The following is a 27,455-nucleotide window of genomic DNA, read 5'->3' on the forward strand; positions in this document are numbered from 1 at the left end:
CTTGTGCAATAATTGCCGTGAAATAACAAGTAGTATTCTGATGTGCTGATTATAATTTCTCTAATATGCATGAATATAAATACAAAACTATTAAAGCTTTTAAAAAATGTTCTTCATACCACTAAAAGACATCTCTGGTATCATCCATTGCATTTTTGAATCTCTGGTCTAGCTGGTAACAAACCTGAATATTCACCATTGCTTCAGAGTCAACATTCTTCCCTCAAAGTCCCTCTCAGCCCCACTTTCCATGCTTTGTCAGGCTGATCATTTCCTTAGTCACCTGAGCGCCAAACTTGGGCTTCGTGGATGCCCCCTTCGGCTCCTTCATCCCCATCGGAGGGTGTTTTCTTTCAGCTGCATCTTGCAAACTGTCCCTTTGCCCTCCATTCTCCCAGACACTCTTTTTATCCTCCTCCCTGGATTCCTTCTTGAGGACCAGCCTCTTGCTTTGAGGCCCCTCCTTCTGCACCAGCTTCATCACGGTTGACTCACTGCCCTCCGCATTATTTAAACACAGTTGCTGTGCCCATCCCACCACAGCAGATAATCATGACACGAGCTTGGGACCTTCCCCCTGCTCATCCAAACCTTACCTGTACTTTTAGGCTCACTGTGCCGGAGGAGTCCAGCTCTCTCCCTCTCCTACTCCTGGAGCACTGCCTGGTGTTGGCTCAGGTATCTCACCTCCCTGAATAGACTACAAGCTGCTTGAGGACAGGCTTCAGTCGGACCGTTCCTTCTGCATCGGCGCACGGTCACGCACACATCAGATGCTCAATTAGGGTTTGCTGAGTCACTGCACGGTGGCGTTCCCAAAGACTTTCCTCCAACTCCACCTCTCCCTCTCACGTGCCATAGTAACCCGCCCTGCACAACCTCCGGCTCCCACCAACCAGGGGCAAGAGTGAAAACGGGACAGGTATAAGAAAGGCGGAGCGCACTGAAACATAAGAAACCAGTTCTAGGATCGTTAGTCTTTTAATATATTATTCTGAAAAGAAAGGAATTAAAAAAAAGTTCCTGACATCTCTTCTGGGTTTTTTGTTTTTTTGCTTTTTAATTTAAATAAATACCCTGCCCGCCCCCCACCCGCGAGAATTTCCCTCCTTCCCCATCATCCCCCCCATCCCAGGTGCCAGACCCTCACCCCGGAGCTAAGTAAGATCCCTGTTTCAGAGCAGGCCAAGCTCACTACCAAATACTGGCAACTTGTAAATACTGTAAATGAGCCCTCTGGCCCCTGGGCTCCCCGGAGCCCCTCCCTTCTCCTGCTCCACTCCCCACTCCAGACCTGTCCCTAGCTTTGGTGGGTGTGGATGGTGGGGCCTTTAGGCGTTGGGGAGAGTGCCAGCTTGGTTCCCATTACTTGCCTGCGATTCCCCACTCCCTGTTCAGGAGTAGGTCAGAAGGGCCAAGAATTGCCCCCCAGCCCGAAATAAATAACAAAATAAACAGCACCTCCCCCACTCCCCACTCTCTAAAAGAGCCCCTCTACCTCTCACTCTCGGGTCCCTATCCCTCGCTGACCCGCCCCCCCCTTCTTCCTCCCTGACCCTTCCCTCCTCCCCCATGCTGACCTGGGCTTGGCCTTGGCCCTCTCAAGAGGAGGGGTCTGCTTGGCTCAGTGCCAAGAGCGGCAGAGGGCCTCACTCCCAACCTCAAGCCAAGTTTCTGGGGGTGCTGCTTGGCGCCCCCAACCCGATGGGCCCGGCCGACTCCCCGTCTCGGGGGTTAGGGTGGAGGGCAGGGGTTCTCCCCAGCTCGCTCTCACCTGGTCCTTCAAGCGTCCCTCTTTCGAGGCCGGTCTCCCCCGCCCCGCTCCCCGGTCCCGGCGCCCCGGCCTCCTCAGATGGCAGTGTCCCAGAGGACGGTGTGCTGCCGGCGGCAGGGCGGGGTGCCGGACTTGCGGGGCTCAGGCCCGCGCCGCCAGCTGGGGAGGATGGGCATGCTCTCCTGCTTGCAGAGGCCGCGGTCGGGCCGGTGGCGCGCCTTGATCTCCTTGCACACGCAGCGCTTGCGCTCGATCACTTCCAGCAGCTTGCCGTCGCGCTCGCGGGCGGCCTGGGGCGGCAGCGGCAGCGGTAGTGGCAGCGGCATCGGCAGCGCAGGCTGGGTCTGTGCCCCTTCCTCCCGCCGCCAGCCCCGACGGGGTTGGGGGGGAGGGAGGAATAAGGGGGTCAAGGACCTCAGAGTCACCCGGCCCTGTCCCCACCGCCGAGCGCCGAGGCCAATGCGTCGCCCAGAAACAAGTCCTCTCTTGCTCCCAAGGCCTCTGTCCTCTCTCCCTGCGCCCTGGTGCCAGGCGGGGCGTGTCTCACCCCAGGAAGGGGCGCCTTTTCAAAGCCGTCTTCCCAGCAGGATGCATTTTTCCACCCAGAGGGGATGTCTCTTTCTAAACGCAACGCACAAAGGCGCACGTCGGCCAGTGGCGGCCCTGGCTGGCTACCCAGGATCTCCCCCAGCCCCTCGCTCTCCAGCCGTCCCCGTTAGTCTGTGGCAGGCCCCAGCCTTAAGTCTTGCCTTTCTTCCCTCACCCGGGCCTTCTTGCCTACCTGTTCCTTCACAAATAAAATGCCCAACCCTGTCTCCCTCCTCACCTGGCTCGGGGCATCCCTGGGCTGGCTGCAGGGCCGAGGGGTGTGGAGCGCGGCCTGCCGGACTCCTGAGGTGGAGGCGGAGCGCCCCAGGCGGTAGCCTCCCGTGAAGTCTGAGGCAGAAGATTGAGGGGTGAGAAGGGAAGGGGCCTCCAGGTTCCCCTCCCCCAGTTCCCTGAGGACAGCCCCTGCCAGGCTGCGCCCCCCCCCCAGCCTCATTAGAGGAGGAAAGGGGTTGGAGACGTGGTATTAGGATGTAGGGCCCAGGATGAGGACCCTGGGAGATTCCCCCCAGCCCGCCCATCTGTGTGCTGGTGTACGAGGGCAGAGTGTGTCACCTCCGTTGCGGTGGCAGGCAGGGAAGGTCTGGCAGGGTATGGGCAGCGCGGTGCGGCTTCCTCCTCGGTCCCCTCCGTGGTGGATCCTGGCCAGCAGGCCCTCTGCCCCCTGGCTCCTCACTGGGATCCCTGATGCCATAGAGCCTCTGTCCTCATGCTCCAGCTTGCTTGGAGCCTCGGCACTGCCATTCCAGGCCCGGACACTGTCCTCGACCTCTGCTGGGTGACAAGGAGAGCTCTGAGACTGTACAATGGGAAGGGTCTTGCTGTCCCCCCAGCTACACACACCGCAGCCTGGGTGGACCAGGAGAAGTAACTTGCCCCGTTGCAGGTCACAGCTGGGAAGGGAAGGGCCCTGCTTCACACTCCCCCGACATACACACAAGGAGGGACGCCAGTCCTGGCACCACCCCTGGGCTGAGAATCATAGATATTTACTGCTGCCAAACCCTTTTCCCTATTCAGAGGGGTCTCCCCTACCCCAGTTTAACTTCAGAGCCCCTCCAGCCCCAGACAGTGCCAGAATAAACACCCTCTGAAACAGAGATCAGGGGGGCTGTTCCCTAGGAGGGGGAGAATTCCCAAAGCCGGGAAGTGAGAAGGGGGGCATTGGGGGAAGGGCTGCATGTGAACTAAGCTCATCTCTGAGAGTAAGCCTGGCAGAGCATTGCGTTGCCAAGCAACAGTAGGGGCCTCCCTCTCCTCTCCCTCCTGTCTGGATGGGTTGCCATGGTAACGGCTGGGAGGCAGCTGTGTTTAGCTCCTAGTGTGCGCACACTCACAAACACACACCCCTGCAGCCCAGCGAAGGGAGGGGCAGGGAGTAGAGCGGGACAGGGCAAGAAGAGGAGACCAGATTCTACCCCGTCCCCATCCCAGGTCTTCCTGCCTCTCCAAGAGCACACACGGGGACCCCATCCCTTCAGTATGCTCCATGCCCCCATCCCTCTGGTCTCCCAGAAAAGTTCCCAGTTCAGGACAATGGGCCGTGGCTTCCAAGTATGCCCTTCAACACCTCCCCCAAATCATCACGGACATCCCCGGTCCCCCTCCCCGTCACCCCCTCCTCACTCACTGTCCAGCTCTTTCGCCTTCCTCCCGCCATACAGGACCTTCCTCTGCAGAGCCCAGCCTGCCCCAAACGTTGAGGCGCCCATCTCCTCTTCTTCCTCCTCTGGTGTCCCCGCGCTGGCGATGACGTGGGCACAGGAGAGGCTGGCAAAGGCCCCCCCGTCGGTCCCTTGCTCCTGCAGCTGGATCTTGACCACGGGGGATGGAGCCCCCATTCCACAGCCCTTATTCAGCACCCCCCCAGCCTTGAGGCTCTCATAGGCAGGGGGTCTCTTGAGCCCAGCTGCCGCAGCTGGGTAGGTCCAGAGGGGGGTCAGGGAGCCTGCAGTTGGGTCCGGAAGGCTGTGTGGGGAGGCCAGGCAGGCGCGGTGGTGGAGAACCCCAGCTGCTGCGCCCATAGCCCCGCCATGGGGGCTGGACTTCCCAGGCACGGGGGGCCTCGAGCGGGTGCACAGCATCCCGTGGAGGACTGAGATCTCCTTCTCCGTCTTTGGCTCCCCAGCACCCAGGGGCGGACCGGTGGGCAGGACAGAGTGCGTGGTCACCTTGACTGCTGAGTACACCATGGTGTAAGACACGGCCTTGTCCTTGGGGGCGCCGGGGAGCAAGGCAGCCGGGGCAGGAGGGGCTGCCGGCACCCCTGCCACCTTGGGGCAGATCATGCTGTGGGAATTGGGGAGCTCCCTCTCCCCCCGGGGCTGGCCAGAGCCCTGGGGCGGCAACGGTGTCGAGTGGCTCCGGGCTCGGCCCGAGGGTCCCAGCAGCAGCAGGTTGGCAGCGGGAGGCGGAGGCGGTGGGGGAGGCGTCTCCCGCTCCCGGGCAGGCACTTGGGGAGCTGGGGTGGAGCCGGCTGGCTCCTTGGAGTGGCAGAGGACCGGTAGCCTCGAGACCCCATCGCCAGGGGCTCGGGAAGCAGGCTTGGCCTGGGGGAAGGCCAGGAGTGGAGGACGGTGCTGGAGGAGGTTGGGGAAGGGCGGGGGGATTTCACAAGGAGTGGTCTTGGTGGGCGTCCCCTCCCTCCGGCTCGGGAGGGCTGAAGCTGGACGGCGCTGGGTGTGGAGCTGAAGGGCGTGAGGCTGGTGCGGTGTCGAGCTTGCCATCAACGGAGGGGCCCCGTTGGCGCGGCCTTCCCCGGCCTCCTCGGGCAGCGGGTACTTCATCTCCTCGTATATGGCCTCGCTCTCTTCTGAGTCTGAGTCAGCGCCAGCCGTTGGGGTCGGCCCCCCCGCACCCCCAAGAGGGGGCCCGGTCAGTCCCCCTCCACTCCGCCCTCCTCCCCTGAAGACATCCCCCACCATCTCGATGTACACCGGCTCTTCTTCCTGGGCACCCACCTCAGGGTCCCCAGCTACACAGGACCCCCTACTGAGGCGCTGAAGGGGCGGGTTCCCCCCTCGAGGAGAGGCGATTGGGGGACAGGACTCATCAAAGGAGACAGAGAGCTGGGTGTTGGGACTTCGCCTGGGCTTCTGTGGAGGAACCTTCCGGCTGGACTCGCGGCCCTCAGGGGTTGGCTTCTGTGAGCCTGCGCAGGAGTGGGAAAGAGAAAAAGAAACCGGGCTCTAAGTCGGGGAAGGAAATGGGGAGACCCACTGTGACCTCTTGACTCACCGGCAAGGACATTTCTGCCTCTTCATTTTCCCCACGGCTCTCAACTTACAGCCCCAGTGGGTTCTTTTCCTACCGGTCTGCCTCCCGTCCTTCTAATGAACGCCCCAGAATCTGCAGCTCCCACCCTCAATTCTCCCCGACCCTCAAGGCCCTCCAAGGCCACCCCTTTCCCAAGAATGAACTTTTCAAGGAGCTTCCCCTGCCCTTGAATGGTTCATCTCAGGCCCTTCCAAAAAGGAACCCCCCCACTCCTTCTGAGAATGGAACCTTCCACTTCCTTGGTTCTTCCCTGAATGAACCCTCCCGGCAGGCCTCCCTTGGCCTGGAATGGATCCTCCCAGCTCCCGGCTCCTTCTGGGCAGGGGTGCTGGTGTCTCACCTGCTTTCTTGCTGGGGGGCGTCTCTGACCCTGGCCCTGCCATGCTGAGCTTGGTGCTGGGGTGTCTCCGGGGCTTGGCCGGGGGTCTTCGGGTGCTGCCGTCCTCTGTGAGGCCCCCCCCGCCCCCCCCAGGCCCGCCCCCCACGCTGTCCATGCTGCCCACCGAGTGGCAGGAGAGGGAGCGTGGGGCCATGGCGCTGCGGCAGGGGTGGGGGGTGTGCTCTTGGGAGGCGGGCATCGTCATGAAGCCCATCCTGAGCGAGCGGCGCAGCGAGGCGACGTCCCGCACGCGGACCCCCGGCCCTGGGCCGGCCCCGGGCCCCGCGGAGCCTGCGGGAGCCCCCTCCTTACTGGAGCTGGGGAGAGAAAGCCCAGATGGAGCAGAGGTCGGGCCTCAGGCCTGGGCCCCCCGCTCCCGTACCCCAAGAGGGGTTTGCAACCCTGTGGCCTCCCAGGTAGGAGGAGGGGGGCCGGGGTGGAGATGGGGGGAGCCTGAGGGTCCAAAGCACTAAAGTAGAAGCTTCGGACTGAATTTCTAGGCTTTGAAAAAGGCAAGGATATGGAGGGCAGGGATGAGAGAAGGGGTGAGCCTGTGTGCAAGGGAGCATTCCTGGAGCTGGCCGACCCCAGCCTGGGCATCTCGGGTGCACACACACGTGTGGACAACTTCGTATATAGAGATGCAAACCCAGGCAGCGCAGCCCCGCCTGGCACATGCTCCTGCCACCTAGCTCTGCTCCCTCTCACTCTCACGCTGGCCCACACCTGGCCTCTGGCCTCCCTTCGTGTCTGGCTGCTGCGGCCTCCACTCCCACACCGCCTCCTTCCCCAGACCCGGGCTGTACCGCCGCATCCTCAGAACAGCCTCCCCCGGCTGATCCTTCTTCCTCCCTGCCTCTCTCTCTTTCTTTCTTTCCCTCTCTCTCCCTCTCCTTCGGTGCTGTCCTCTCTCTGTCACCCTCCCAGGCTCACCCCCCATTCCCTTTCACTGTCTCTGAGCTTCTGTGTGAGTGAAGGGGGGGCGCGGCTGGCAGGGAAGAGGGGAGAGCTGCTGTGGGGTGGGCTCTCATTAAGGCCCTGTCTACTAACCCTTCATTAGGGAGAGATCACTGCAGTGATAGCTCTGATTAATCTAATTAACAACAAGAATTAAACTCCACAGTTTTGAGGAGGGAGAAGGGAGCAGGGAGATGGCTCTGACTCAGGCTCCGAGCGGCTGTGCCGTCGATGGGAATGAAGAAGAGAAGGGAGCAAGACGGAAGAGGCCAGGTGCCAGGTCCCCGGGAGGGCAAGGAGAGGGGGCGAGCCGTGTGTGTGTGGGGTGTTGGTTCCCAGCCCTGGCTCCTCTGCAGGGCCAGCCTGCCCGTCCCCCACCACACACACACAACCCCGTCACGGGGAGGGGGCCAAATGGGTCGTCTCTGGTGCCCCTCAAATGACCCATTCCTGGACCATGAGGGCAGCAGGGCCTGCCCCTTCCAAGGTCAGGTGACATGGGAACCAGGAGCCAGGCCCACACTGACAGAAAGGAGGACATCACAGGCCAGAGGTGAGTCAGGAAGGAGCGTCTTGGGCCTCTGGGGATGGGGAAGAGCCAACAGGGTGTCCCTGGGCTGGAAGCCCCCTGAGAGGCCAGGGCAGGGGCTGGAGCCAGGAGCCAGGAGCAGGGCAGGGACAGGGCGTGTGCAATTCCAGCAATTCTGTACTGAGCACGGGCTCTGAGATCAGACTGATGACCAGGCTGTTGGAGTCAGGAAGGGCAGAGGGATGTGGCCCCGCCACGAGGGAAGCAGAGGTGGGACAGGCGAGGGGGCAATCTGGGACTGCGGCCTTACCTCCTCTTGGCCTCCTCTTCCTTGTGCTGCCTCCACTCCAGCTTGGTTTTTCGGTAGAGGAGGTTCATGTCGTGGGGCAGGAGGCGGGTGCTGGGGGTTCCTGCTCAGCGCCACCAGGCCCGGGGGGCGACCCTCCCTGGGTCCCGGATCCACTTGGTGAGGGGGAATGGAAAGGAAAAAAAAGAAAGATGTGGGGTGGTCGGGGCCAGGAATGAATGAGAAAGAGAGAGAAAGGAGCAGAGATGTGACTCGGGTCCTCAGAGAGAGGAAAACAGATGGAGGCACAGAAAACCCAACACCGCCTCCAGGACCCACACACGTACAGACACAGACGGACGTGTATCCAGAGTCACACACCCTGACAAAGGTGTTCAGAGCCACAGATACACACTCTGGAGAGATCAGACTGACACAGAATCCCATCCTGTAAATACATCCTGATCCACCACACAGACAGGCCCCACCAACCTACAGCAACCCTGCAGTCACACAAACACACATTCAGACCCACAAACCTCCGGGCCACAGACCCATATCTACCAACAGAGGAGCAGACACACTGATTGGCATAGGTAAACACAACCTAGGAACAGCCAGACACACAGACATAAACACCCCGACACACCCACAGCACACACAGACCTCCAGACACACACAAATCGGCTGCACCGAACTGGACGTACCTATAGACAAGGAGTTATGCCGGGGCCTACTTGCCTACACTGCACCCCGCTGGGGAAGGGGGAGACAGTCAGACTCCCCACCCCCTCTTGGGGCCTGAGGCTGGGGGGTGTCATGAGGGCAGGGCGGGGATGCTGGAGAAAGGGTGGGGACATTCTGAGTTGGGCAGCTACAAGACCACCCATCCATGTCTCTCCATTCCCTGCCGACCCCCTCACCAGTCCTTCGCCTGGGCCTGGGCTTCCGTCCACCCCTATTCCTGCACCCTGGCCCCTCAGCGATGGTCTCCGCCTCCCTCCCTGAGGGCCCAAATCACCTTCCTCCTCCGGGATCTGGGAGGCTCCCGGCTTCCCTCTCGCAGTCCCCGCCCCTCCATCCCACCCGGGGGTCTCCAGTCTGGCCTCATAGCTACCTTCTAAGCTGCGGCCTCCATACCTGCCCTGGTTTCCCTTCCCCCAAACACACTCTCCTTTGCGCCTTCTGCCTCACCTCTCCTTCCAGGCGCCCCTCCTCACTGCCGTCCTCTCCCTTCCCTGTTTGTTCCAAACCTGGTCGGCTTCATCCCTCTCTCCATCCAAAGGCCCCAGGTTCCCGGGCACCCCTCCCCTTCCCCTTGTCCTGCTACCCTGGGTTTCTCCGTCTCTCGCCCCGCCAATCCTCCCTACCCCTTGTCCCCCCATCCCACCTCCCCGCACCAAGCCTCCCCAATTTCTACATCACCGTACCTGGCCTGCCGGGCGCCGGCCCCCCCATGCCGGGCTCCGCCCGGAGCAGGAGGAGGGAGGAGGAGAGACAGAGAGAGACCGGGGGGGAGCCGAACAGGGCCCTGCCGCAGAGACAGCCCCGCCTCCGGGTCCGCCCCCAGACCCGCCCCCGGCCCCAAACCCACCCTACCACACCCTCCAAGGACGGAGCGGGAGTGTCCGTGCTGCGCTGCGCCGCTAGGCTGGGGTGGGGGGGCACCGGGCCAGCGGAGCCGGCGGGGGGACACGGAGAAACGTCGTGGGGTGCAGGGGACCCGGCGCCAGCCCGCCCCCGCTTTGGGGCGTCCACTCCTTGCAGCCCCTCGCCCCTGCCCGGCAGGGCCGTGCTGGGTTTGGTGTCCAAGGCCCCGGCGGAGCGAAGCTGGGCGCAGCGCGCAGCGGCGCCCCCCAGCGGCGACCCGGGGCCTGCACCCACGCGCGTACCCCGTGCAGCCGGCGCTCCCCGGGTGCGCACACCACGGCCGGCCCGGGCGAGGTTGCGGCTGCGGGGCCCGGGGTGCAGTGAGGCGGCGAGGCCGGCAGGGGGGGCCGGTTTCCGGGCCGAGGGGCTCAGAGAGTCGGGAGCTGGACCATCCGCGTCTTTGTCCAGCAGGGGGCGAGCTCCCTGTGCCGCGCCCCGTCTTCCAGCCGCCCCCCAGGTACAGGGAGGGCACCGGAGCTGGCTCTCTTGGTGCTCGTCGCCAATCCCTGCAGGTTCCCAGGGGTCCAGACCTGTTTCACCGCCAGGGCTCAAAATGTTTTGCCCGTCCGCCCCCGCGGCCCAAGTCAGCCTCCCAGTAACCTTTGACTCCGCAAAATAATGAATATTAAGAATAAGTCGTAAATGGCGCCATATATTAAAAGGCTATTATAAACGCCCCTGGGAGAGTTAACACATTAAAATACGTAACTGTCCTTTCACATTTACACCTTAGTGTGAATAAACTTTTATTTATTCATTCAACAAACATTTCCACAGAGACCAACAATGTCCCTGGGACTAGACACGGAGGAGTCCAAGTTGATGTTGATTGTCTGAGTTGGTGGGAAGGGGAGGATGCAAAGATAAGTTTGAATAGTTTGTAGCGAGCTATCGCTGAGGGAAGGAGGATCTGGGGGCGGAGCAGCGGGGCTGTGTTCTGAATATTGCCAGAGGGGAGAGGGTCTGGGGTGGGGGTGGGGCCGTTGTGTGGGAGGCTGCTTCCTGCACCTCACCGCCTGGGAGGCCTCAGGATCTGGCTACGGTAGTCATTGTTACCATTTGAAGGGAGAGAGACTGGAGTGCAGATGCATTTTAACAATGAGATAAAGAGGAAGTATATAAACTGGGGGCAAGGGGGTTTGCATTATTTTGTTTTTGTCTAATCCTAAAGGGTGGTTAAAAATTTCCATGAGCTAAAGCTGAGGAAGGAAGGATGTGTCAGACAGCCCAGAGCTAGTCTCAATGCCATCAAATGCTAGCTCTGAGGCCTTGGGCAAGTAACCCAAGCCTCAGTTTCCTTAGCAGAGACACTGGAGCTCAAAACCCACCCCATTTCTGCCCAGGGCTGTTTTGAGAATCCATGAGATAATTATGTAGAGTGGACAAATATGAAGAATTTTAATATCCTTGAAAAGAGTTCCATATGACCCAAATTAATTAGAATCCATTTCCTTCTGAACCTGGGAGTGAAGGCAGTTACGGTCGTTAGACGCTGCTTTTGCTAAAATAATTCTTTTCAGAATGTTGTTGGGGGGCGCAAAAAAGAGAAAATGGCAGTTGGAGGTTTATTCTTTCATGCCAAGCACATAGTAGGCCCTTTATGAGTGTGTGTGGATCCTCCACAGTGAGCAGGGGATGGGATGGAGAGGTGGGAAGGGTGCGAGGTGGGTGTGTGGGGAAGGGTCCATGCTTGTGGCCAGCCAGGTTCCTCCTCCGGCGGGCACATCTGTACGGGTGGCTGTGTGTGACCCGCGGTTGGAGAGAAAATGCAAGTCAGCACCTTCCTGAGTGTGTCTCTGTCATTTCTCTATACCGATCTAGGGAGCCAGACAAGGACACACCTGAGTGTGAGAAATGTCCCTGCTCTACCACTGACAGCCTTTCTGAAAGTCCTGGGTCTCAATTTCCACATCTAACAAGAGGAATAGTACGATGTTTGGGGTTTGATTCAAATACTCCAGCACATTACAACAAAAGATATTGGGGGTATAGATGAAACAAGATTGAGTTTCAATTGTGAGTTGACAATTGTTGAAACCCCATGCTGGGTCCCTAGGGGTTCATTTTACCATTCTCTCTAGTTTGTGGCATGTTTGAAAATTGTCATAAGGATCCACTTGAAAAAATAAGGACCGGGGAGAAAAACAGTATCTTCCTCGTACAGTTGCTGTGAAAACCAGCGACGATATGACAATAACAGCTGCAGCAGCACCAGAACAATTTACTGGGCGCTTATGAGAGTGGCAGGCACCCAGCGGGATCCTGGTAAGCTCCTCCCCACTCTTCCGTGCGTCTGTAGACCAATGGCAGCAAATGCCTACAAGTAAGGGAATCCCGGGCCTCCCCGCAAACTCCTCCCCTTTCTCTCCGCCCTCCGCGGCCCCTCCCTCCGAGGAAGAGCTGGGCTGGGGCCCAGCAGGTGTGGGGTTAAGGCAGCCAGTCCCGGGCCCCAGGAACAGCAGCGGCAGCGGCAACTGCACCAGCAGTGGCGGGGGCAGACCTGGCCCCGGGCCAGCTGGCTGGGAGCCCCAGGAGCGAGAAAGGGCGGAGGAAGGGGAGGAAGAGGGGAAAGAGGAGGAGGAGGAGAGGAGCAGTCAGCAGGCCCGAGGAGGCAGGACTTCCGGGCGTGGGGGTTGTCAACAGCCCCGAAAGAGAAAGACCGAGAGGAGCGGAGAGAGACCCAGCGGTGCCACGCGGGAGGAGACTTGGGAGAGCCACTCGCCGCGACGACCACCGAGGCGGCTCCACCTGCAGGATAGGGGGTTAAGCCGCCCTCTCCCGCATCGGTCCGCAGACCCTTGGGGCTTCGGAGGCTGCGCCTGGGCTCCGTCAAGGAGGCGGGGGTTCCTTCTTTTCTGGACAGCAAACTTTCCGCGGAGATGCCTTGCGGGGCGAGGTGCGGCCCCCGAAGAGGACCGGCCAGCCTCTGATTGCCGCCTGCGCCCCCGAGCTGCTGGGGCCAGGAGGCCCCGGGGAAGGGACAACCCAACATCTTAGGCGGCCGGGACCCCCGGCCCAGCTCGGTGGCCGCGGCCGAGAGGTAGGGCTCTGGGTTGGGCGGGGCGCCGGGGCGGCGGGGCAGGGCCTGCCTCAGGGATGGGGGAGCTGGGGTGCGGGGGGCCTCGGTGGCCCAGTACAGGCCTCCCGGCGGCCTGGTCGGGCTGAGGAGCGGCTTCACTCCTGTTCACCCAGGCCTTGGAGCCCTTGCTCTTGGGACGACTTGGGTCCCGTGAGTTTGAATTCCAGCGAGAAATGCCCAACTTTGGGTCTGGGCCGCCTCTTCCTGCTCTCTGTGCCCGCCGGAATCTGTCCTCTCTGCTCTGGTCTCTGTCATTTCTGTCTCTTTGTCTCTGGCGGTTTCCCCTTCCTCCCCCCATTCCGCTCCCCAGAGAGGAAGCCCCGGAGGTGGCCTGCCCACTGCTTTCTCACACATTCTCTCTCTGTCTCTCTCTCTCTCTCTCCAGTTTGCAAACTCAGCTCTGGAGTTCGGCGGTGGCAGCCACAGCAGCAGGAAAAACCTGCCCCTGCCCCCCCAGCTCCCGCCGCCTCCCCTACCCTGTTTTCCCTTCACCAACCAGACACCCCCAGTTCCCGTAAGGCCCTCCTGCCATGTCGGACCCAGACGTCCCCAGGGGCCCTGATGTCCCCACCATGTGGCCCCCCTGTTCCAGGGGTGCCTGAGCCCCTCGAAGAGCCACCACCGCCCCCCTGCCCACCTTGGCCCAGTCCTGAGCTCCAGGGACCATGAGTGGGGGCAAGAAGAAGAGTAGTTTCCAAATCACCAGCGTCACCACGGACTACGAGGGTCCGGGGAGCCTAGGGGGTCCAGATACCCCTGCCCTGCCGGCCCCCACTGGGCCCCCGCCCCGCCTGCCCAATGAGGAGCCCAACCCCGAGCCAGGGGGCAAGGGCACCCCCCGGAATGGCTCCCCACCGCCTGGGGCCCCCGCCTCCCGTTTCCGGGTGGTGAAGCTGCCCCAAGGCCTGGGAGAGCCTTATCGCCGAGGCCGTTGGACATGTGTGGATGTTTACGAGAGAGACCTGGAGCCCCCTAGCTTTGGCCGGCTCCTGGAAGGGATTCGAGGGGCCTCAGGGGGCAACGGGGGCAGGTCTTTGGATTCCAGGTTGGAGCTGGCCAGCTTGGGCCTGGCTGCGCCTGCCCCACAGGCAGGCCTGTCTCAGGGCCCCAGCTCCTGGCTCCGCCCGCCCCCCACCTCCCCTGGACCTCAGGCCCGCTCCTTCACCGGGGGGCTGGGCCAGCTGGCAGTGCCCGGCAAGGCCAAGTTGGAGACAACCCCCCTGTCAGCCTCCCTGCCCCAGCAGCGCCCCCCAGAGGCCGGGACAGGGGATAGCGCGGGCACTTCCCGGGCTGCCACGCCCCTGCCCTCTTTGAGGGTAGAAGTGGAGGCAGGGGGCTCAACAGCGGGGACCCCTCCACTGTCCCGTGCGAAGGATGGAGCTCTGCGGCTGAGGATGGAGTTGGTTGCTCCAGAGGAGATGGGGCAGGTAAGAGCTGGGTTCAGGGTTGGGGGAGACACCTGAGGGGTGGTGCTTGTCCATTTCGACCTTGGCCCCCACTTCCATACTGACCTCTCCCCGCTCCATTGTCACCTCTCTGTCACATCAGACAGCCCCGTCCTTTTTCTTCCTGCTCTCTCACCTGGAAGTCCATTCCTGCTCCTCACATGGCCCTTGTTTTCTCACTTAGGCTCCCTCTTCCCCACGTTCGGCACTTTCTTTCTCTTTGGTCTTTCATTTGTTGCCTTTGGCCCGAGTCTCCATCTCCAGGTAGCCCAGTCCTGTCTCTCCATCATGGAGATACGACCTCCTCACTTTGGCCTTCACCTTCTGTCTTGGTCTCGCTTCTTCACGCACTGAGAGTGGAGACCCCAGGCAGGGCTGGGGTATTTGGGCCTGCTGGGGTTGGGAGGGAAGGGCAAAAAGTAGGCATTGCACTGTAAATCTCTGTACTATAAATCTCTCCTTTGCAGTCCCATCTCCAGTTGGGTGGGGGGGGGGGTCTTCTTTCTTTCCACTCACCACCCTCCCAGCTCCACCTCCAGCTTTGTCCCAAGACAAACTTCTCCAAGACATTGAAGAATGGGGTGGGGGTGAGGGAACCCATTACAAGGATGGGACGTTGGCTGGTTTGTCCTTTCTACCCCCAGTTGTCAGTCTCAGTTCCCTGCGTCTGGGTCTCTCCAGGATCAATCACTTGGGGTGGCCACCATGCAGTGGGAGAGAGGTGGGGAGCAGGCGAGAAAGAGTTAAATCCTTTGCTCTTTCTGCTTCCTGCCTCCAAAAGAGGAACAAGTCTGGGCTGGGGGGCAGGATGCCTGGGTCCTTGGGGTGGGGGGTGGGCAGCAAGGGATGTTGGATGTGTCTTTCCTGAAGGAGAAAATAACACCTTGGACGGAGGAGGAAAGGCAGGTAGTGTGAGGATGAGAACTTTTCCCCTTCCTGGCCTTGGGCACAAACCACAGTATAAAAATAACCTGAGACTGTGTGTCTGGGCCTTGTCAGGACCGGTCAGGACCGGCTCCCCCCACCCCCTCCTGGCCTCAAACTCAGGTCTCTCATGCCACCCCCCACTCTTCTTGAGTTCTTTCATTCTGTTCCTACCCCAGGGGAGAAGATGCATTTCCTTTAGTGGTCCCTGTCCACACACTCTTCCAAAGCAAGCTCCCTTTGCCCCCAGCCTCAGCTCTCTCTATCCTTAAGCCCTGCCTGAGCTTCCCTTGGGCCCACAGACCCTGCCCCTCTCCCCTCTGTGCCCCCAGTTCCCTTTCCTTCCCCCACGTCCTGATTCCTTCCTGTGCCCCTGCCTCTGTGCTGCTGTTTCCCTGCCCCGAAGTTTGTCTTCCTCCTACACTCCCCCATGCCTCTTCTCCCCGGGTTGCCTCTAACAGGGGCCTGGAGGAGGGCCGGGGGCACCACCTGGGCCCCCTTCCTCTGTTCTGTCCCGCCAACCACCCTGGACTCTCTGTTCTTGGCTTTTTCCGAGAAGCTGGGGCCTCCTGGGGCCTCACAGAGGCGTCTTGTTCCTGTGGCCCCCGCCCTTTTGCAGCCACCCCCAGCGCCTGTTGGGCTGTGTGGGTCCACGCCCAGGCTCCGCCTCTCTCCATCTCCGTAACTGCTCCCGGTCCCCAACCCCCAAGAGCCAAGCTCAGGAGCAGAACTTCACCTGAGTCCCTAGAAGTTTGAGAGGAGAGGCTAGAATGGGTAGAGGAGGGGGGAGGGGAGAGGAGGTGGAGGACCAGTTTCTGAGGATTCATTCATTCTACAAATGGCTACTGAACAAACTACAAGCTCTGCCCTCTGGAGCGTACCTTCTAGCAGCAGGGAGGCAAAAATACTTTAATTTCAGGTAATATTAGGGGCTATAAAAAAATAGAACAGTTCAGTGGAATTCATGAGTCAAAGGATGGAGAAATGCCTCTCTGAGGAAGTGACATTTGAGTCGCCTTAAGAAGTCAGGTAACAGAAGGCACAGTCTCTGACTGGCCTCTGATTAGGGGTCCTAGTTCAGGTGGTGGAAGGGTACTGGAGTGCAGACCAGAGCCCCTTTCCAATACCCCATGAGCCACTTTTTGGAAGCCACTCACCCAGTCCTCAGGATGGGTGCTGTTTCCCTTGTCTCTAGTACCTCCTTCCCCAGAGCCGGGGGAAAGAGGGGCTGCGGGGGCAGGACGCCTGGGTCCCTTGTCCTCGGAAGACGGGGTGTGTGGGGAGAGCTGGGGAGGGAGGAAGACTACTAGGCAAGTTGTAAGGTGGCTGGATCCTTTCTCTCACTCAATGTGACAGTTCCCACCTGTCTGTCTCCAGGTGCCCCCACTCGACTCTCGCCCCAGCTCCCCAGCCCTCTACTTCTTCCCCGATGCCAGTCTGGTTCACAAGTCTCCAGACCCCTTTGGAACAGCGGCTGCCCAGAGCCTCAGCTTCGCCCGCTCCATGCTGGCCATCAGTGGCCACCTGGACAGCGATGACGATAGGTAGGTGGGCTCCGGTTCCCCACCCAGCACCTGGGAAAGCTGAGTGAAACTGCCTGCTAGGTGTCCTTCCCCCTACTTGAACTTGGAGAGGACCTCTTAAACTGAGAAGCCTGGCCTGGGCATAACACACTGGGCAAAGCTGATCTGAGACCTACTCCCTCTCTGTGGAGAGAGCTGGGTGGGCCTCCCTGGCTTAGGACTGTCAAATGGTAGACTTTTTTAGAGTTTGAAGGGAGTCATTGTTGTCAAATTCCAGAGCTCTTGCAGATTTAGCGATCATCTGGCCAACCCTAAGAATTTACTGGCAAATGTTCAGGAGACCAGAATAGGGAGTCGGTCTCCTCCCAGTTCTCCCTCTCCCTACCGAGGCGAATGGGACTCCTGCAGAGTCCACGCAGACTACTTTAGGATCCTGGGACCTCTGGAACCAAGAAAGCATGTCCCTAAGGTTCGGTTCTCTGTGCTAGGATCACCATGGGGGCTGAGCACTCCCCGGAGGCCGAGGCCAAGGCCAAGCCAAAGCCGTGCAGAGGCTGGCTGTCGGTCACAGGGAAGGCACAGGAGAGCAGGATCTCCTGGGGTTTGCCCTTCAGGGGAGAATGTCCCGTTCATGGCACGGTGGGCAGAACTTCCTGTTTTGAGGGCCAGGTTTCAACGTAGCAAAGTTATCAAGCTGAAAGGGGAGGAACAAAATCGCGAGTCAGATGGCCAAGCTGCTCCCTTCTGGCTGTGGACTGATACGAACCCAGGAGAGGGACCAAGGAGTCGCCACTTTTATTTTGGAGGGAGGAGTGGGACTTCCTGTTTGAAGCCTGGGGGAGGGACTTCCTGTTTGGAAGGCACTAAGGGGCGGGGCTTAGTGGGAAGTGGGGGACTTATTTCAGCGGAGTCTCTTCTTCCTGCCTTCCAGTCACGTGGCGGCCCCCCCCCTTTTCCAGTCAGGGACTGAGGCCTTGGGGGGGGGGGCCAGAGAGGAAAGAGAAGGGGTGGTAGGGGCCGGTGGGATGGAGGGCGAGGGCCCTGGTGGAGGCACTTGGAGAATGAGGGACAGAGCAGGGCTGGGCAGGGCCGCATCAGAGCTCCCTGCTCTAAGGAATGTGTGAGGTGTGAGGTCGGCCAGGCCCGGGAGAGTCACCTGACCCCATCGCTGCTATTCTCAGCGCTTCCCACCCGCTCCCCCTCCCACTTGGGAGGTTCCCTGGCATGGAGGGCTCCCTGTCCCTCCCCCACCCCTGTTGATTTGAGAGGCCAGCTTTCAGCTTTCTCTTAGAGAGTTCTGCCTCTAGAAGCCTCCTGAACTCTATTCTTTTGGCTTGTCCCCTCCCTCCCCTCCTCCCTCTGTCCCACCCCCTCAAACACCCCAGTCTGACCGGTCCACCTCCCAGCCTCCACTTTACTCTGCTGAGCTCCAAGCCTCTGGGGCTCAGGCCCAACCCCTCGAGCTCCACCCTGCTGGGCCAGCGTGTTTGGGCTGGGCCACCTCCTTGGCCCCCTGGAATGGGGTGTGTAGCCCCCACCTCACCTCTCTGGTGTGCCGGGAGCTGACAGAACAGGGTCTGAGTGGCATGGGGCCTCCCTTTTGAGAGGGAAAGTGGGCTGGGGTATTAAGTGCCTGGACCCCAGATGGGGAGTTGGGGATCCCTGACCAATCTTAAATCTGGGGATGGGAGAACAGAGGGTACATGGTGAATTCGTGCCCCCAACAGGGCCTGGCAGTTGGGAGGTACTTGAATAAGTGGATGGATGGATGCATGAGGGGACGGTTGCATAGGTGGGTAGATGGCCAGCATGGGGAATCCAGACATTACAGGGAATGAATTCTAGGAACTCAGGAAAGAAAAGGTATGTTTATCCAGTGCTTCCTTGGGGTCAGATGCTATCTCTTATCTCACATAATTCTAAGAGCAACCCCATGATCCCCACTTTCCAGATGAAGAAACTGAGACTCAGAGGAGGAAGGTTTTTAGAAACTTGCCCACTGTCACCAGCTAGTAAGTGGCAGGACTGCTGTTGGAGCCTGGGTCGGACCCCAAAGCCACTTTCTCTCCCCTCTTCTACTGGAATGCCTGTGTCCCAAGAGAGGAGGAGGAAGCAAACATCTCTGGGATGCCCTTTCTCTCCAGGACAGAGGCAGGGACAGCTCTCCCAATCCGGGCAAAGAGCCATCCTCCCCGCCCCCCCCCCCACAACAGATCCGGGAGGGAGTGTAGTAGACAGGGCAGCCAGGCCCCTGGGGGCTCATCAAAACACGGTGAGGGAGCAGAGCTGGCCCTTGTCCCCGACATCAGAACCTCCCCACCTCTCCCAGATGTCCTGTTTCTTCATCTGATCCTCATTTTGAGGCTGTTTCATTTGACCTTCAAAAAAGAAGACCAGCCTCTACAGGTGTCCTTGCCCCAGGACCTAAGAGTCCTGCAGGGCCAGAGTCCCCAGGTGTGCATGTCGTGCTCTGCACAACTCCAGGGGGCGCCACTCACATTTGAAGTCACTGTTGACACTTGAAGTCATGACAGTTATCGAGAAGATGGCAATAAGTCTTGAAAATTTTATTCTGACTCATACAAAGTTGCTCTGGGGGCTTGTGGTGAAGGCTGATCCCATCCAGTCAACCCCAAGCTTCCCACTCCTGACCCTGCTCAGGGATTCCAGCACAGTGCCAGGCAGCCCTTCTCTCAGGGGTTCTCAAAGGGAGGGCTTGTGTTGCCAGAGTCCTGGTCCCTTGAAGTGTTAATGTTAGAATGTGCCAGTGGAAAGTGCCGTCAAGAACTCCAGCACTAGGCAAACAGGAGATAACCATCTATCAGCCGACAAATGTTTATTGTTGTATTATTCATTTATTTCTGGCAAGAAGGAACAACTTACTTGGCATCTTAACTGAGTGTTCGCCAAGCAAGGCCAGTGTTCCTGTTCCTGTGACTCTGCCCCTCTTTGGTCTCTGTGTGTCTGTGTGGACCGGTGGTTGGGGGGAGAGTTCTGTGGTGGCCCAGTCTCCACCCAGGTGTCTCGGTTTGAAATAGCTTGAAAACTGCTTTGACGCTCCAGCTGGCTGGCCTCCCTCAGCTCTCAAACTTGTTCTCTCCCCGCAACCCCAGGGGTCCCAGGTGTCCTTCCCCCACCCCATCCTGTCCTGCTCTCTCAGGCCTGGTCACCCTCTTGGTTACTCCACCTGTCAGCGCCTTCTGCACCCAGAGCTTGGATGGGAAATGGAAAATTCCCAGTGCCCTCGTGCTCCCTTCCTGGCTGCAGGGCCTCATCCAAGGGTCACCTTGGATTGAGTGCTAATTCCCCCCACAGGAAAGCAAGTTGGAACTGACAACCAGGAGAGAGGGCTGGACAAGGGAGCACAAGGGTGAGGGAGGCAGCATGTTGGGGCCACCTTCCCTGAGAGGGGCGAAACTGGGGGCTGGAGGTCAGGACTGGTGATCCTGCGGTACTGGGAGGCATAGGTGGAGGGCTGGCCCTGGGGCCGAGGCAGCTGAGGCAGAAGCTGGACAGGTGTGGGTGGTGAGCTGCAGGGTGAGGCAGGAACCTGGGGCCTGAGTGGTGGGGAGAGGGAGCCTTGGAGGAGAGGACAGGGTGCAAAGGACGGTGCAGGTTCTGGGACCCAAAGCCTGGGCCTGGGGATCCTTGAGCCAGGCCTGAGTCGACCTCTGGTGGCCACTTAATAAACTGCAGCCAGACCTGCTCTCCCTTCCCTGTCTTCCGTTCCCAGGACTCTTCAAAGCGCCTGCACCTATTCCCAGTATCCCACCTCCAGCCTCACCTTCTCACCTCTCCTTATGCCCTCACTCCCTCCAAGATCCCAGACACCAGACTCGGGTCCCAGGTCCATAGGCTGTACTCGTCTTTCAGGCTCTGTTTCTGTTGCCATGGTAACTTTCCCATTCCTCCTCACCCTCACCGTGGGAGGAGGGGAACTCTCTGGCTAGGCCCCAGGGGTCATCCCTGCTGTGGGCTTTGTGTTTCAGGGAGGTGCTCATAATCCAAGGAAGACCACAAGCATATCAGAAACACACCCCACCCCATCGCTCTCACTCCCTTTCTTACCTCCCGGCTGAGAGCAGCTGAGGCCTTGAGGGAGGCCAGTGTTCGCCCAGAGGGGGCAGGATGGGATCAGAGGTGGGAAGAGGCCTCCCAGGGCCAGGCTGTCCCTCACCCTTCACACCCTTCCCTGCCCCAGGCCTCTGGCCCCGCAGCCCCTCCCCTGACTCGGCCCCCCAGCTGACTGTCCTCAGCCGGCCCCCCTCCCCTCCGCTCTGGGATTGGTGCCAGGGTGAGAAGGGGACACTGGCACTGACCGTGTCTGGGAATTCCCGCCCACCATGGAGCTGGCGGGAGGGGGTCCCCGTGTCCCTGAGGAGCCAATAGCAGCCAGGCTTTGCCCTGGGGAGTGGTATATATCTTTCAGGCCAGCACCCCCTAGGCACCGTCTCCTTTCTGCCTGCCTGGCACCAGCCAGACTCTGCTCTGCCCGGGGGGCTTTGAGCCCCCCAGGCAGTCCTTATGATACAGCTCTCTCCCTCTGGGGACGCCCAAGGATCCTTTTCCCTTGGGGATGGCCCAGCCAGGGGTCTCAGTCAAGTCCCTGGTGTCCTCGTATGAGACCCGAGTGGTGGGAATGGCTCCGGGGCCTCCCCGGAAGAGGGGCTGTGTCTCCTCTCCTTGTTCCCCTCGGGGAGCATCCCCCATCCGAGGGGCCTCTGGACCCCCACCCCACCGGGGCCTGGGGGGGCCCGGGCAGCGGCCCTCACCCCGCCGGGGGATGGACAAAACCCTCCTCTCCCTGATTCTCTACTGTCACAGGTACAGGCAGGGGTGTGGGTGGGAGGCTGCAGCAAATGGGGCTTGTGGCGGAGGCCAGAGCCTGCTCTGAGAAGCACCTGGAAGGCAGCAGGCTGGGGTGTCCAGACACCTGGCTTGGCACCTGCTCCTCCTCCTTACCTCTCGTCTCCCTGTGTCTCTCCAGTGGCTCCGGAAGCCTGGTTGGCATTGACAACAAGATCGAACAAGCCATGGTAAGAGAAGCCATCTTGGCCCCAGCAGGTCCCGGTTCATGTGCTGATGCCCAGGCCCCTGCCTCCGTTGGCCGGCCCAGTGCTCCATCCCTGCTGTCCTCATTATTAGGGAATACTGACTTCCACTCCTCAACCTGCTCCCAGCTGAGTTCCCTGGGGTCCTTCGCCCCCTCCTGAACCCTTGACGTACCTTACTTCCTAGCCTGCTCCTGGCCTCTGTCTCTGTCTTTGAGCCCTGACCTTGCCTCTGTCCGGCATCCTTGCCCATCCCAGTACCCCACCCCCCCCCCCCGCACCTTCCCTGTTTGACTTCTTCCCCAGTGGTCCCCCATCATCTGGGAGCAGGAGGATCTCCCACACCTGGCTCCTCAAGGCACTGGGCAGGGGATGAGGTTGGGGTGGCCTGGAACCCCTGACGCTTTGCCTGTCCCTGGACCCCCCAGGACTTGGTGAAGTCCCACCTCATGTTTGCGGTCCGGGAGGAGGTGGAGGTGCTGAAGGAGCAGATTCGGGACCTGGCCGAGCGGAATGCCGCGCTGGAGCAGGAGAATGGACTGCTGCGTGCCTTGGCCAGCCCCGAGCAGCTGGCCCAGCTGCCTTCCTCGGGGGTCCCGCGGCTGGGGCCCCCAGCGCCCAATGGGCCCTCAGTCTGAGCCTCCCTTCCTTCACAATGTGCCTTTGGGGGCCGCCACAGCTGCTAGGCCTTGAGCCAGCTGCCTGCCCCCTCTTCCTATGCAGCTTTAATGCCCCCTGATCCCCGGGGATGGGAGTTGAAGGCTCAGAAGTGGCCTGTCCCCCGCCCTTCCTTGATCTCCCCATAGTGCCCAGAGACTGGGCTGGGGCATCCCTAGACATCGATGGAGGAGGGAGGGCATCAGGGCAGGGTGTTAGATGGAGCCCCCTCCTCCCTCCCTAGGGCTCAGTGTTCTGGGACCCTGCCGGCAATAGATGGCTTGGGGGTTTTGGAGCCTCCTGGCAGACATCCCCACCTTGTTCCCTGGAGTGCCCCCCTCTCCTCTGCCCAGGGGAGGGAGTACAGAAAGTATCTGGAAGTTCTGGGATTCAGGTTGTTATTAAAATAATAATTATAATTAAAAAATCCGAAGAAACTTGAATCTGGAGGTGGGCATCTCGTTCCTTGTGTCCAGATGCGGGACCTGCACCAACAGTTTCCACCTGTGGGAGAAAAACTTGAGGCTGTGGGCTCCCCTGGAGATCTTGTCCAGACTGTGGAGGTTTAATGTGGCTCAGAGTGGAGATGCGGAAGGAAAAGGGAGCCAGCGGCCGGGGTCCTGGGAAGGGGCAGGAGAGGCAAGGCGTTGGGGCGGGGGGGGGGGCAGGGGGCGGCGGCCCACGTGCTGGTGGGGGACAGGAGAACAATGGAGCCTTTGGTGATTGTGCAGGATCCACCCCCAGCTACCCAGCGTGTCCCCTCTGCGGGCTGGATCCGGGTGGCTGCTTGGGGGTGGGGCGGGGGGCCCTGAATGGGCCCCTTGTCTCAACGCTGGGTGTGGGCCAGGCTCCCCGGGCACACGGTGCCCTCGCCAGGCCTGGCCGGCCTCCGTGGCCTCCACCCCCAGCTGGCTGAGGATGGCGCCCCGTGGGTGAGCAGGCCCCTCCCTGACAGCCTCGGCTCTGGCCTAGCCGGAAGAGGCAGGGAGGGAGACGGACGCCATCTAGTGGGGAAGCGGGGAAAGCAGCAGCCTCCGCTTCAGGAGAACCCCGGGCCGACCAGGGGGGACCTGCTGAGAGTGGGATCCTGGGGGCAGACCTGGATTGGACTCCCCGCCCTGTGGCTCCCTAGATTTATGACTTGGGCAGGTTCTTTGGTTTTTCTGAATCGCAGCTTCCTCCGGGGTAAAATGGTACTGACAATAATACCTACCTGAAGGGCAACTGGGAGGGTTACATGACATCAGACATGGGAAATGCCTGAGGAGTACCAGGCGCACAATAAATGTTAGTTTTCCTTCCTTGGATTCGGGGGAAGGAGGGCCAAGGGCGCAGGGATTGGCTCCGGGGATCCTGGAAGGGTCTCGGGGGTTGGGGTCAGGGCCAGGCAGGCTCTCACAATGGGCTAGAACCCTCCCTCCCTCTGGGTTCTCATCCACTTTGACTCCTCTCCCTGTCCCAGGGAGGGGAGGAAGGGCCTAGGATGAGTCACTGGGGGGATCTTTCCTCCTGGATTCTCTATTTCTTTCTTCACCGCTGCACTAGAGGCTCCCCAGAGACCCCTGAGGTGGCGGCCACTGGCCTGCAGCCTGTCCTCCTCCCCACTGAACTAAATGCTGGTTCTGCCCCCTACTTGGGGCTTGTGTATCAGGAGAAATGGCTGTGGTCATGAGGTTCTTCCGATGGATTTGGCGCAAGATTAGTCGCTGGGTGAGTTTCAGAGATCGCCCCTTCCTCTTGTCCTGCTGGGGTGGGAGGTGCTGGTCAATGACCTCTAGGTCACAGAAACCCGCACTTCCTCACCTGGCCTCCCTCCTCTCCTGGCCACCTGTGGCCAAACAAGACGGAGAGGGAGGTGGTGAGGGACAGGACAGCTGGGGAGGAGGCCCTTCTCTGGGCCTTCCCTTCTCCTGACTGTTGTCTCTTGCTCTGCCCCTCTCTTCTGTCTCTCCTCTCCCTGTCTCGGTTCTTAGGTTTTCTTCTGGAAACACAAAGCTAAGTCAACCATCGTAGGATGCACTGACTCCAAGAAAAATGAGTTGAAGGTGGAGAAGACTTCCAAGGTGTCTGAGACTTTCAAGTTGGTTGAGTCCCCCAAGGAGGCTAAGGTCTCCAAGATGGATGTGTCCTCCAAGGTGGCTGGCCCCTGCGTGTTGGCCAAGACCACCGCGGACAGGGCTGCGGTGGAGGCGGGCCATGGGCAGAGATCGCTGTTGCAGCTGCCCCGGACTGCCGTCAAATCTGTCTCCACGCTCATGGTCTCCGTCCTGCAGTCTGGCTGGCAGATGTGCAGCTGGAAGGTCAGCACCTTGTCCCCCTCCTATCCCCCATGACTCTTTCACGCTGGTGGGAATGTAAAATGGTGTGGCCACTCTGGAAAAACAGTGTGGTCAGTTCTTCTAAAACTAAACATGCAATTATCGTATGGCCCAGTGATTGTACTCCTGGGCATTTATCCCAGATAAATGAAATTTTATGTTCACACAAAAATCTGTACGTGAATATTCATAGCAGCTTTATTCATAAGAGCCCAAACCAGCCCAAATGTCCTTCAGTAGGTGAGTGGTTAAACTGTGATATATCATGGAATGATACTGCTCAGCCATAAAAAGGAACAAACTATTGATATATGGAACAACTTGGATGGATCTCAAGGGAATTATGCTGCGTGGAAGCAACCAATCCCAAAAGGTTATATATCGTATGATTCCATTTATACTATATACCATTCCAGAAATAACTAAATTAGAGAAGTGGGGATCCAATTAGTGGTTTAGTGGTTGCCAGGGGCTGCACATGGAGGGAGAGACGGGGGAGGTGGGTTGGTTATAAAAGGGCAACATGAGGAATCCTTGTGATAATGGAAATCTCCTGTATCTTGACTATGGTAGTTGGATACATGAACCTGCACATATCATGTAAAATTGGGAAGAATTCAACACACACACACACACACACGAATATAAGAAAAACTGGAGAAATATGAATAAATTCAGATCAGTGGATTGTATTGATGTCAATATTCTATGATACTACTAGAGTTTTGAAAGATTTTACTATAGGGGGAAAATAGGTAAAGAGTATAAAGACTCTATTATTTCTCACAAGTGCATGTGAACCTGCAACTATCTCAGTCAAAATTTTAATTTAAAAAGGGAAGTGTCTAGATCACTACCAAGTCAATTTATTTTGGTTTTGAATTAGGTATTACTGCATTAATAATAATTTTTGAAAGTTCACCTGGGGAATTCCTTGGTGGTCCAGTGGTTAGGACTTGGCGCTCTCACTGCCGAGGCCCAGGTTCACTCCCTGGTCGGGGAACTGAGATCCCACAAGCCGTGCGGTGTGGTCAAAAATAAAATAAAATAAAATATTCTGGGCAGGGAGAGAGGCATCAGGTAGAACAAGTTAATGGATTGGAGTGATATTTAAGAGGTAGAATTGTTGTCCCAAGTGGTTGATTGCATGATGGTGAGGGGCGAGGGAGAGACAGACGTGAAAACAGGCTGGAGCCATTCACTGGAAGGAGAGCCGACTTAGGGGAGAAAGTAATGACTTTCGGGCGTTGGGACAGGATGAGTTGAAGTGTTAAGAGGGACATCTGCAAGGAGACATCTAGGAGGCAGTGGGATATACAGGCCTGGAGGTCAGGCGAGAGCTTTGGGTTGGAGACAGAGTTGAGGGTGTCATTCTGGCCTTCATTTTAATGCACTCTCCATGGAACCCTAGTGGGGACTCAAAGGTGGGTCGGACATGGTCCCTGTCTTCCAGGAGCTTGCATGCTGGTATTGAAAACAGATGAGTCCGCAGAACAAACAGTGCATAAAATGTGGTATGACAGGGTGAACACAAGAGTAGAGACAGCCCGAGAAGGCTTCCAGGAGGAGGCGTTGCCCAAGCTGAGGCTTGACAGAGCAGGTGGAATTAGACAAGCCTTTGCCGTTTATCTGCAGGTGGTTCCACCAGTGGTTTCCCCCTAGACCAAGCTGTTCATCTGTGCTCATCTTCTCTCTTTCACAGTCATCTGTGAGTTCTACCTCAGTCACCTGCCAAATGAAGACCGGGTCCCCTTTGGAGTCGAGAGGGACTGAGATACTGCGGGAAGTGTACCTGGTGCTGTGGGCCATTCGGAAACAACTGCGGCAGCTGGCCCGCAGGCAGGAGAGGCGGCGACGGCGCCACGTCCGGGCCCACACCTGTCCCCAGCCTGACCCAGTTCAGGGCTTGAAACAGGATTCCCCGAGTCCCCTCTAGGGGGGAACCCCACATCCTCAGAAAGCCCCCACCTCACTCTTAGGTAAGATTGATAGGAGAGGTTAGGGCAGCAGGCCAGGAGTTGTGGGTGAGGAGAAGTTTTCATACCGTCACCTCTCATCGGGACCCCAAGGCCTGGCCTGGGGTCCCACGTACTCCCCTTCATTCCTTTTATTCAATTTGTAAAAAATTATCAAAATGTTGGGAAATAAATATCAGATATTTCTGAGTAGAGGTAGAGTGTATTTGTGGATGGCCCGAGGCACTGAGGGGAACTTGGGTGGGATAGGGAGGGGCACCTGGGGCGCCGGCCCAAATATGTGTGGGAGTAACGGGGCGGGGGGGGGGTGGCAGGCAGGCCCCCACACACTTCTAGGGGCTGAATTGCCTTTGGCAACTGTGCCGGGCCAGTAACGGTAGTCTCATCGGCACCGGTTCCTTGAGGACATGCTGGGTACCAGGTGCTGAGCCCGGGCTACTGCTGTAAATCCTACAAGACAGACTGTTGCAGATGTTACGGGACTTGTCCAGGGCCCTACGGAGAACGAGACCTCGCTGGAAATTCCGCCTCCGTAGCCGGTCCACTGCCCTGCCTCTCTGGCGCTCTTGGGCCCGGCCACGGCGAGGGTCAGGGTCCCTCAATTGGCGGACGCGGACACGCATCAGGCTCTGTGGGCCCCGCCCCTGCCGAGGGCGGCCGAAAACTACATCTCCCAGGGTTCCCGGCGGTGAGGCTGGGCCGCGGGGCGCAGAGGGCCCGGACCGGGGGCCGGAAGGGTCGCGGTCGGAAAGCGCGGGAGGGTGTCGGCCTGGCGCCGCGGGAGCAGCGGCGGGAGACCGTGGCGATCTGGTGCGAGGTTGGGGGGCGGGGGCAACACGAGGGGAGACCGTGGAGCCTCAAGTCCCCTCTCCGCCTTAGCCTGCTCTCTTGCCGGGCCACGCGAGGGCGCAGAGGTGGCTCCCCAAGGAAAAGCAGGGATATTTCACGAGACGGTAAAATTCGGGGATGTCAGAATTCACAGGGCTTGGAGGTGGGGGAAGGTGCAAGGGTTGGCAGCCGCGCCC

The 27,455-nt window shown here is 59.3% G+C and overlaps 3 protein-coding genes across 6 annotated transcripts; 2 read left to right on the plus strand and 1 right to left on the minus strand.

Moving 5' to 3' along the window:
- Positions 1–1,571: 1,571 nt before the first annotated feature.
- NYAP1 (neuronal tyrosine phosphorylated phosphoinositide-3-kinase adaptor 1) lies at positions 1,572–9,819 on the minus strand. Of its 3 annotated transcripts, XM_036825523.1 has the most exons (8): positions 9,002–9,070; positions 8,515–8,563; positions 7,832–7,983; positions 5,997–6,352; positions 4,011–5,531; positions 2,936–3,151; positions 2,601–2,710; positions 1,572–2,118 (listed from the first exon to the last, which is right to left on the minus strand). In XM_036825523.1, exons 3-8 carry the CDS (start codon positions 7,897–7,899, stop codon positions 1,849–1,851), a joined length of 2,541 nt encoding a protein of 846 aa, XP_036681418.1. In that variant the 5' UTR covers positions 7,900–7,983; positions 8,515–8,563; positions 9,002–9,070; the 3' UTR covers positions 1,572–1,848. The 3 variants fall into 3 exon arrangements, with proteins under 3 accessions (XP_036681418.1, XP_036681420.1, XP_036681417.1); XM_036825525.1 differs by lacking the exons at positions 8,515–8,563; positions 9,002–9,070 and adding an exon at positions 9,402–9,819; XM_036825522.1 differs by lacking the exons at positions 8,515–8,563; positions 9,002–9,070 and adding an exon at positions 9,238–9,344.
- A 2,027-nt stretch (positions 9,820–11,846) lies between these two features.
- Positions 11,847–22,585, plus strand: TSC22D4 (TSC22 domain family member 4). Of its 2 annotated transcripts, none has more exons than XM_036825526.1 (5): positions 11,847–12,497; positions 12,922–13,963; positions 16,283–16,449; positions 21,416–21,464; positions 21,908–22,585. In XM_036825526.1, exons 2-5 carry the CDS (start codon positions 13,202–13,204, stop codon positions 22,115–22,117), a joined length of 1,188 nt encoding a protein of 395 aa, XP_036681421.1. In that variant the 5' UTR covers positions 11,847–12,497; positions 12,922–13,201; the 3' UTR covers positions 22,118–22,585. The 2 variants fall into 2 exon arrangements, with proteins under 2 accessions (XP_036681421.1, XP_036681422.1); XM_036825527.1 differs by lacking the exon at positions 11,847–12,497 and adding an exon at positions 12,535–12,686.
- A 237-nt stretch (positions 22,586–22,822) lies between these two features.
- On the plus strand, positions 22,823–26,622 carry C15H7orf61 (chromosome 15 C7orf61 homolog). Its single transcript, XM_036825528.1, has 3 exons — positions 22,823–23,846; positions 24,110–24,436; positions 26,157–26,622. The coding sequence occupies exons 1-3, from the start codon at positions 23,793–23,795 to the stop codon at positions 26,388–26,390; spliced, it is 615 nt and encodes a 204-aa protein (XP_036681423.1). The 5' UTR covers positions 22,823–23,792; the 3' UTR covers positions 26,391–26,622.
- Positions 26,623–27,455: the final 833 nt, after the last annotated feature.

Source organism: Balaenoptera musculus, chromosome 15 (genome assembly GCF_009873245.2).
Source record: "Balaenoptera musculus isolate JJ_BM4_2016_0621 chromosome 15, mBalMus1.pri.v3, whole genome shotgun sequence".
NCBI classification, from domain to species: domain Eukaryota; kingdom Metazoa; phylum Chordata; class Mammalia; order Artiodactyla; family Balaenopteridae; genus Balaenoptera; species Balaenoptera musculus.

Excerpts from the sequence above, each read along its gene's own strand:
- NYAP1 (XM_036825525.1), bottom strand. The coding sequence starts at position 7,899 with ATGAACCTCCTCTACCGAAAAACCAAGCTGGAGTGGAGGCAGCACAAG. Across the intron at positions 3,152-4,010 it reads GAAGGCGAAAGAGCTGGACA|AGGTCGAGGACAGTGTCCGG; the intron begins GTGAGTGAGGAG and ends GTCACCCAGCAG. Across the intron at positions 2,711-2,935 it reads TGCCTGCCACCGCAACGGAG|ACTTCACGGGAGGCTACCGC; the intron begins GTGACACACTCT and ends CTTCTGCCTCAG.
- TSC22D4 (XM_036825526.1), top strand. The coding sequence starts at position 13,202 with ATGAGTGGGGGCAAGAAGAAGAGTAGTTTCCAAATCACCAGCGTCACC. Across the intron at positions 16,450-21,415 it reads CTGGACAGCGATGACGATAG|TGGCTCCGGAAGCCTGGTTG; the intron begins GTAGGTGGGCTC and ends GTGTCTCTCCAG. Across the intron at positions 21,465-21,907 it reads ACAAGATCGAACAAGCCATG|GACTTGGTGAAGTCCCACCT; the intron begins GTAAGAGAAGCC and ends TGGACCCCCCAG.
- C15H7orf61 (XM_036825528.1), top strand. The coding sequence starts at position 23,793 with ATGGCTGTGGTCATGAGGTTCTTCCGATGGATTTGGCGCAAGATTAGT. Across the intron at positions 23,847-24,109 it reads GGCGCAAGATTAGTCGCTGG|GTTTTCTTCTGGAAACACAA; the intron begins GTGAGTTTCAGA and ends CTCGGTTCTTAG. Across the intron at positions 24,437-26,156 it reads GGCAGATGTGCAGCTGGAAG|TCATCTGTGAGTTCTACCTC; the intron begins GTCAGCACCTTG and ends TCTCTTTCACAG.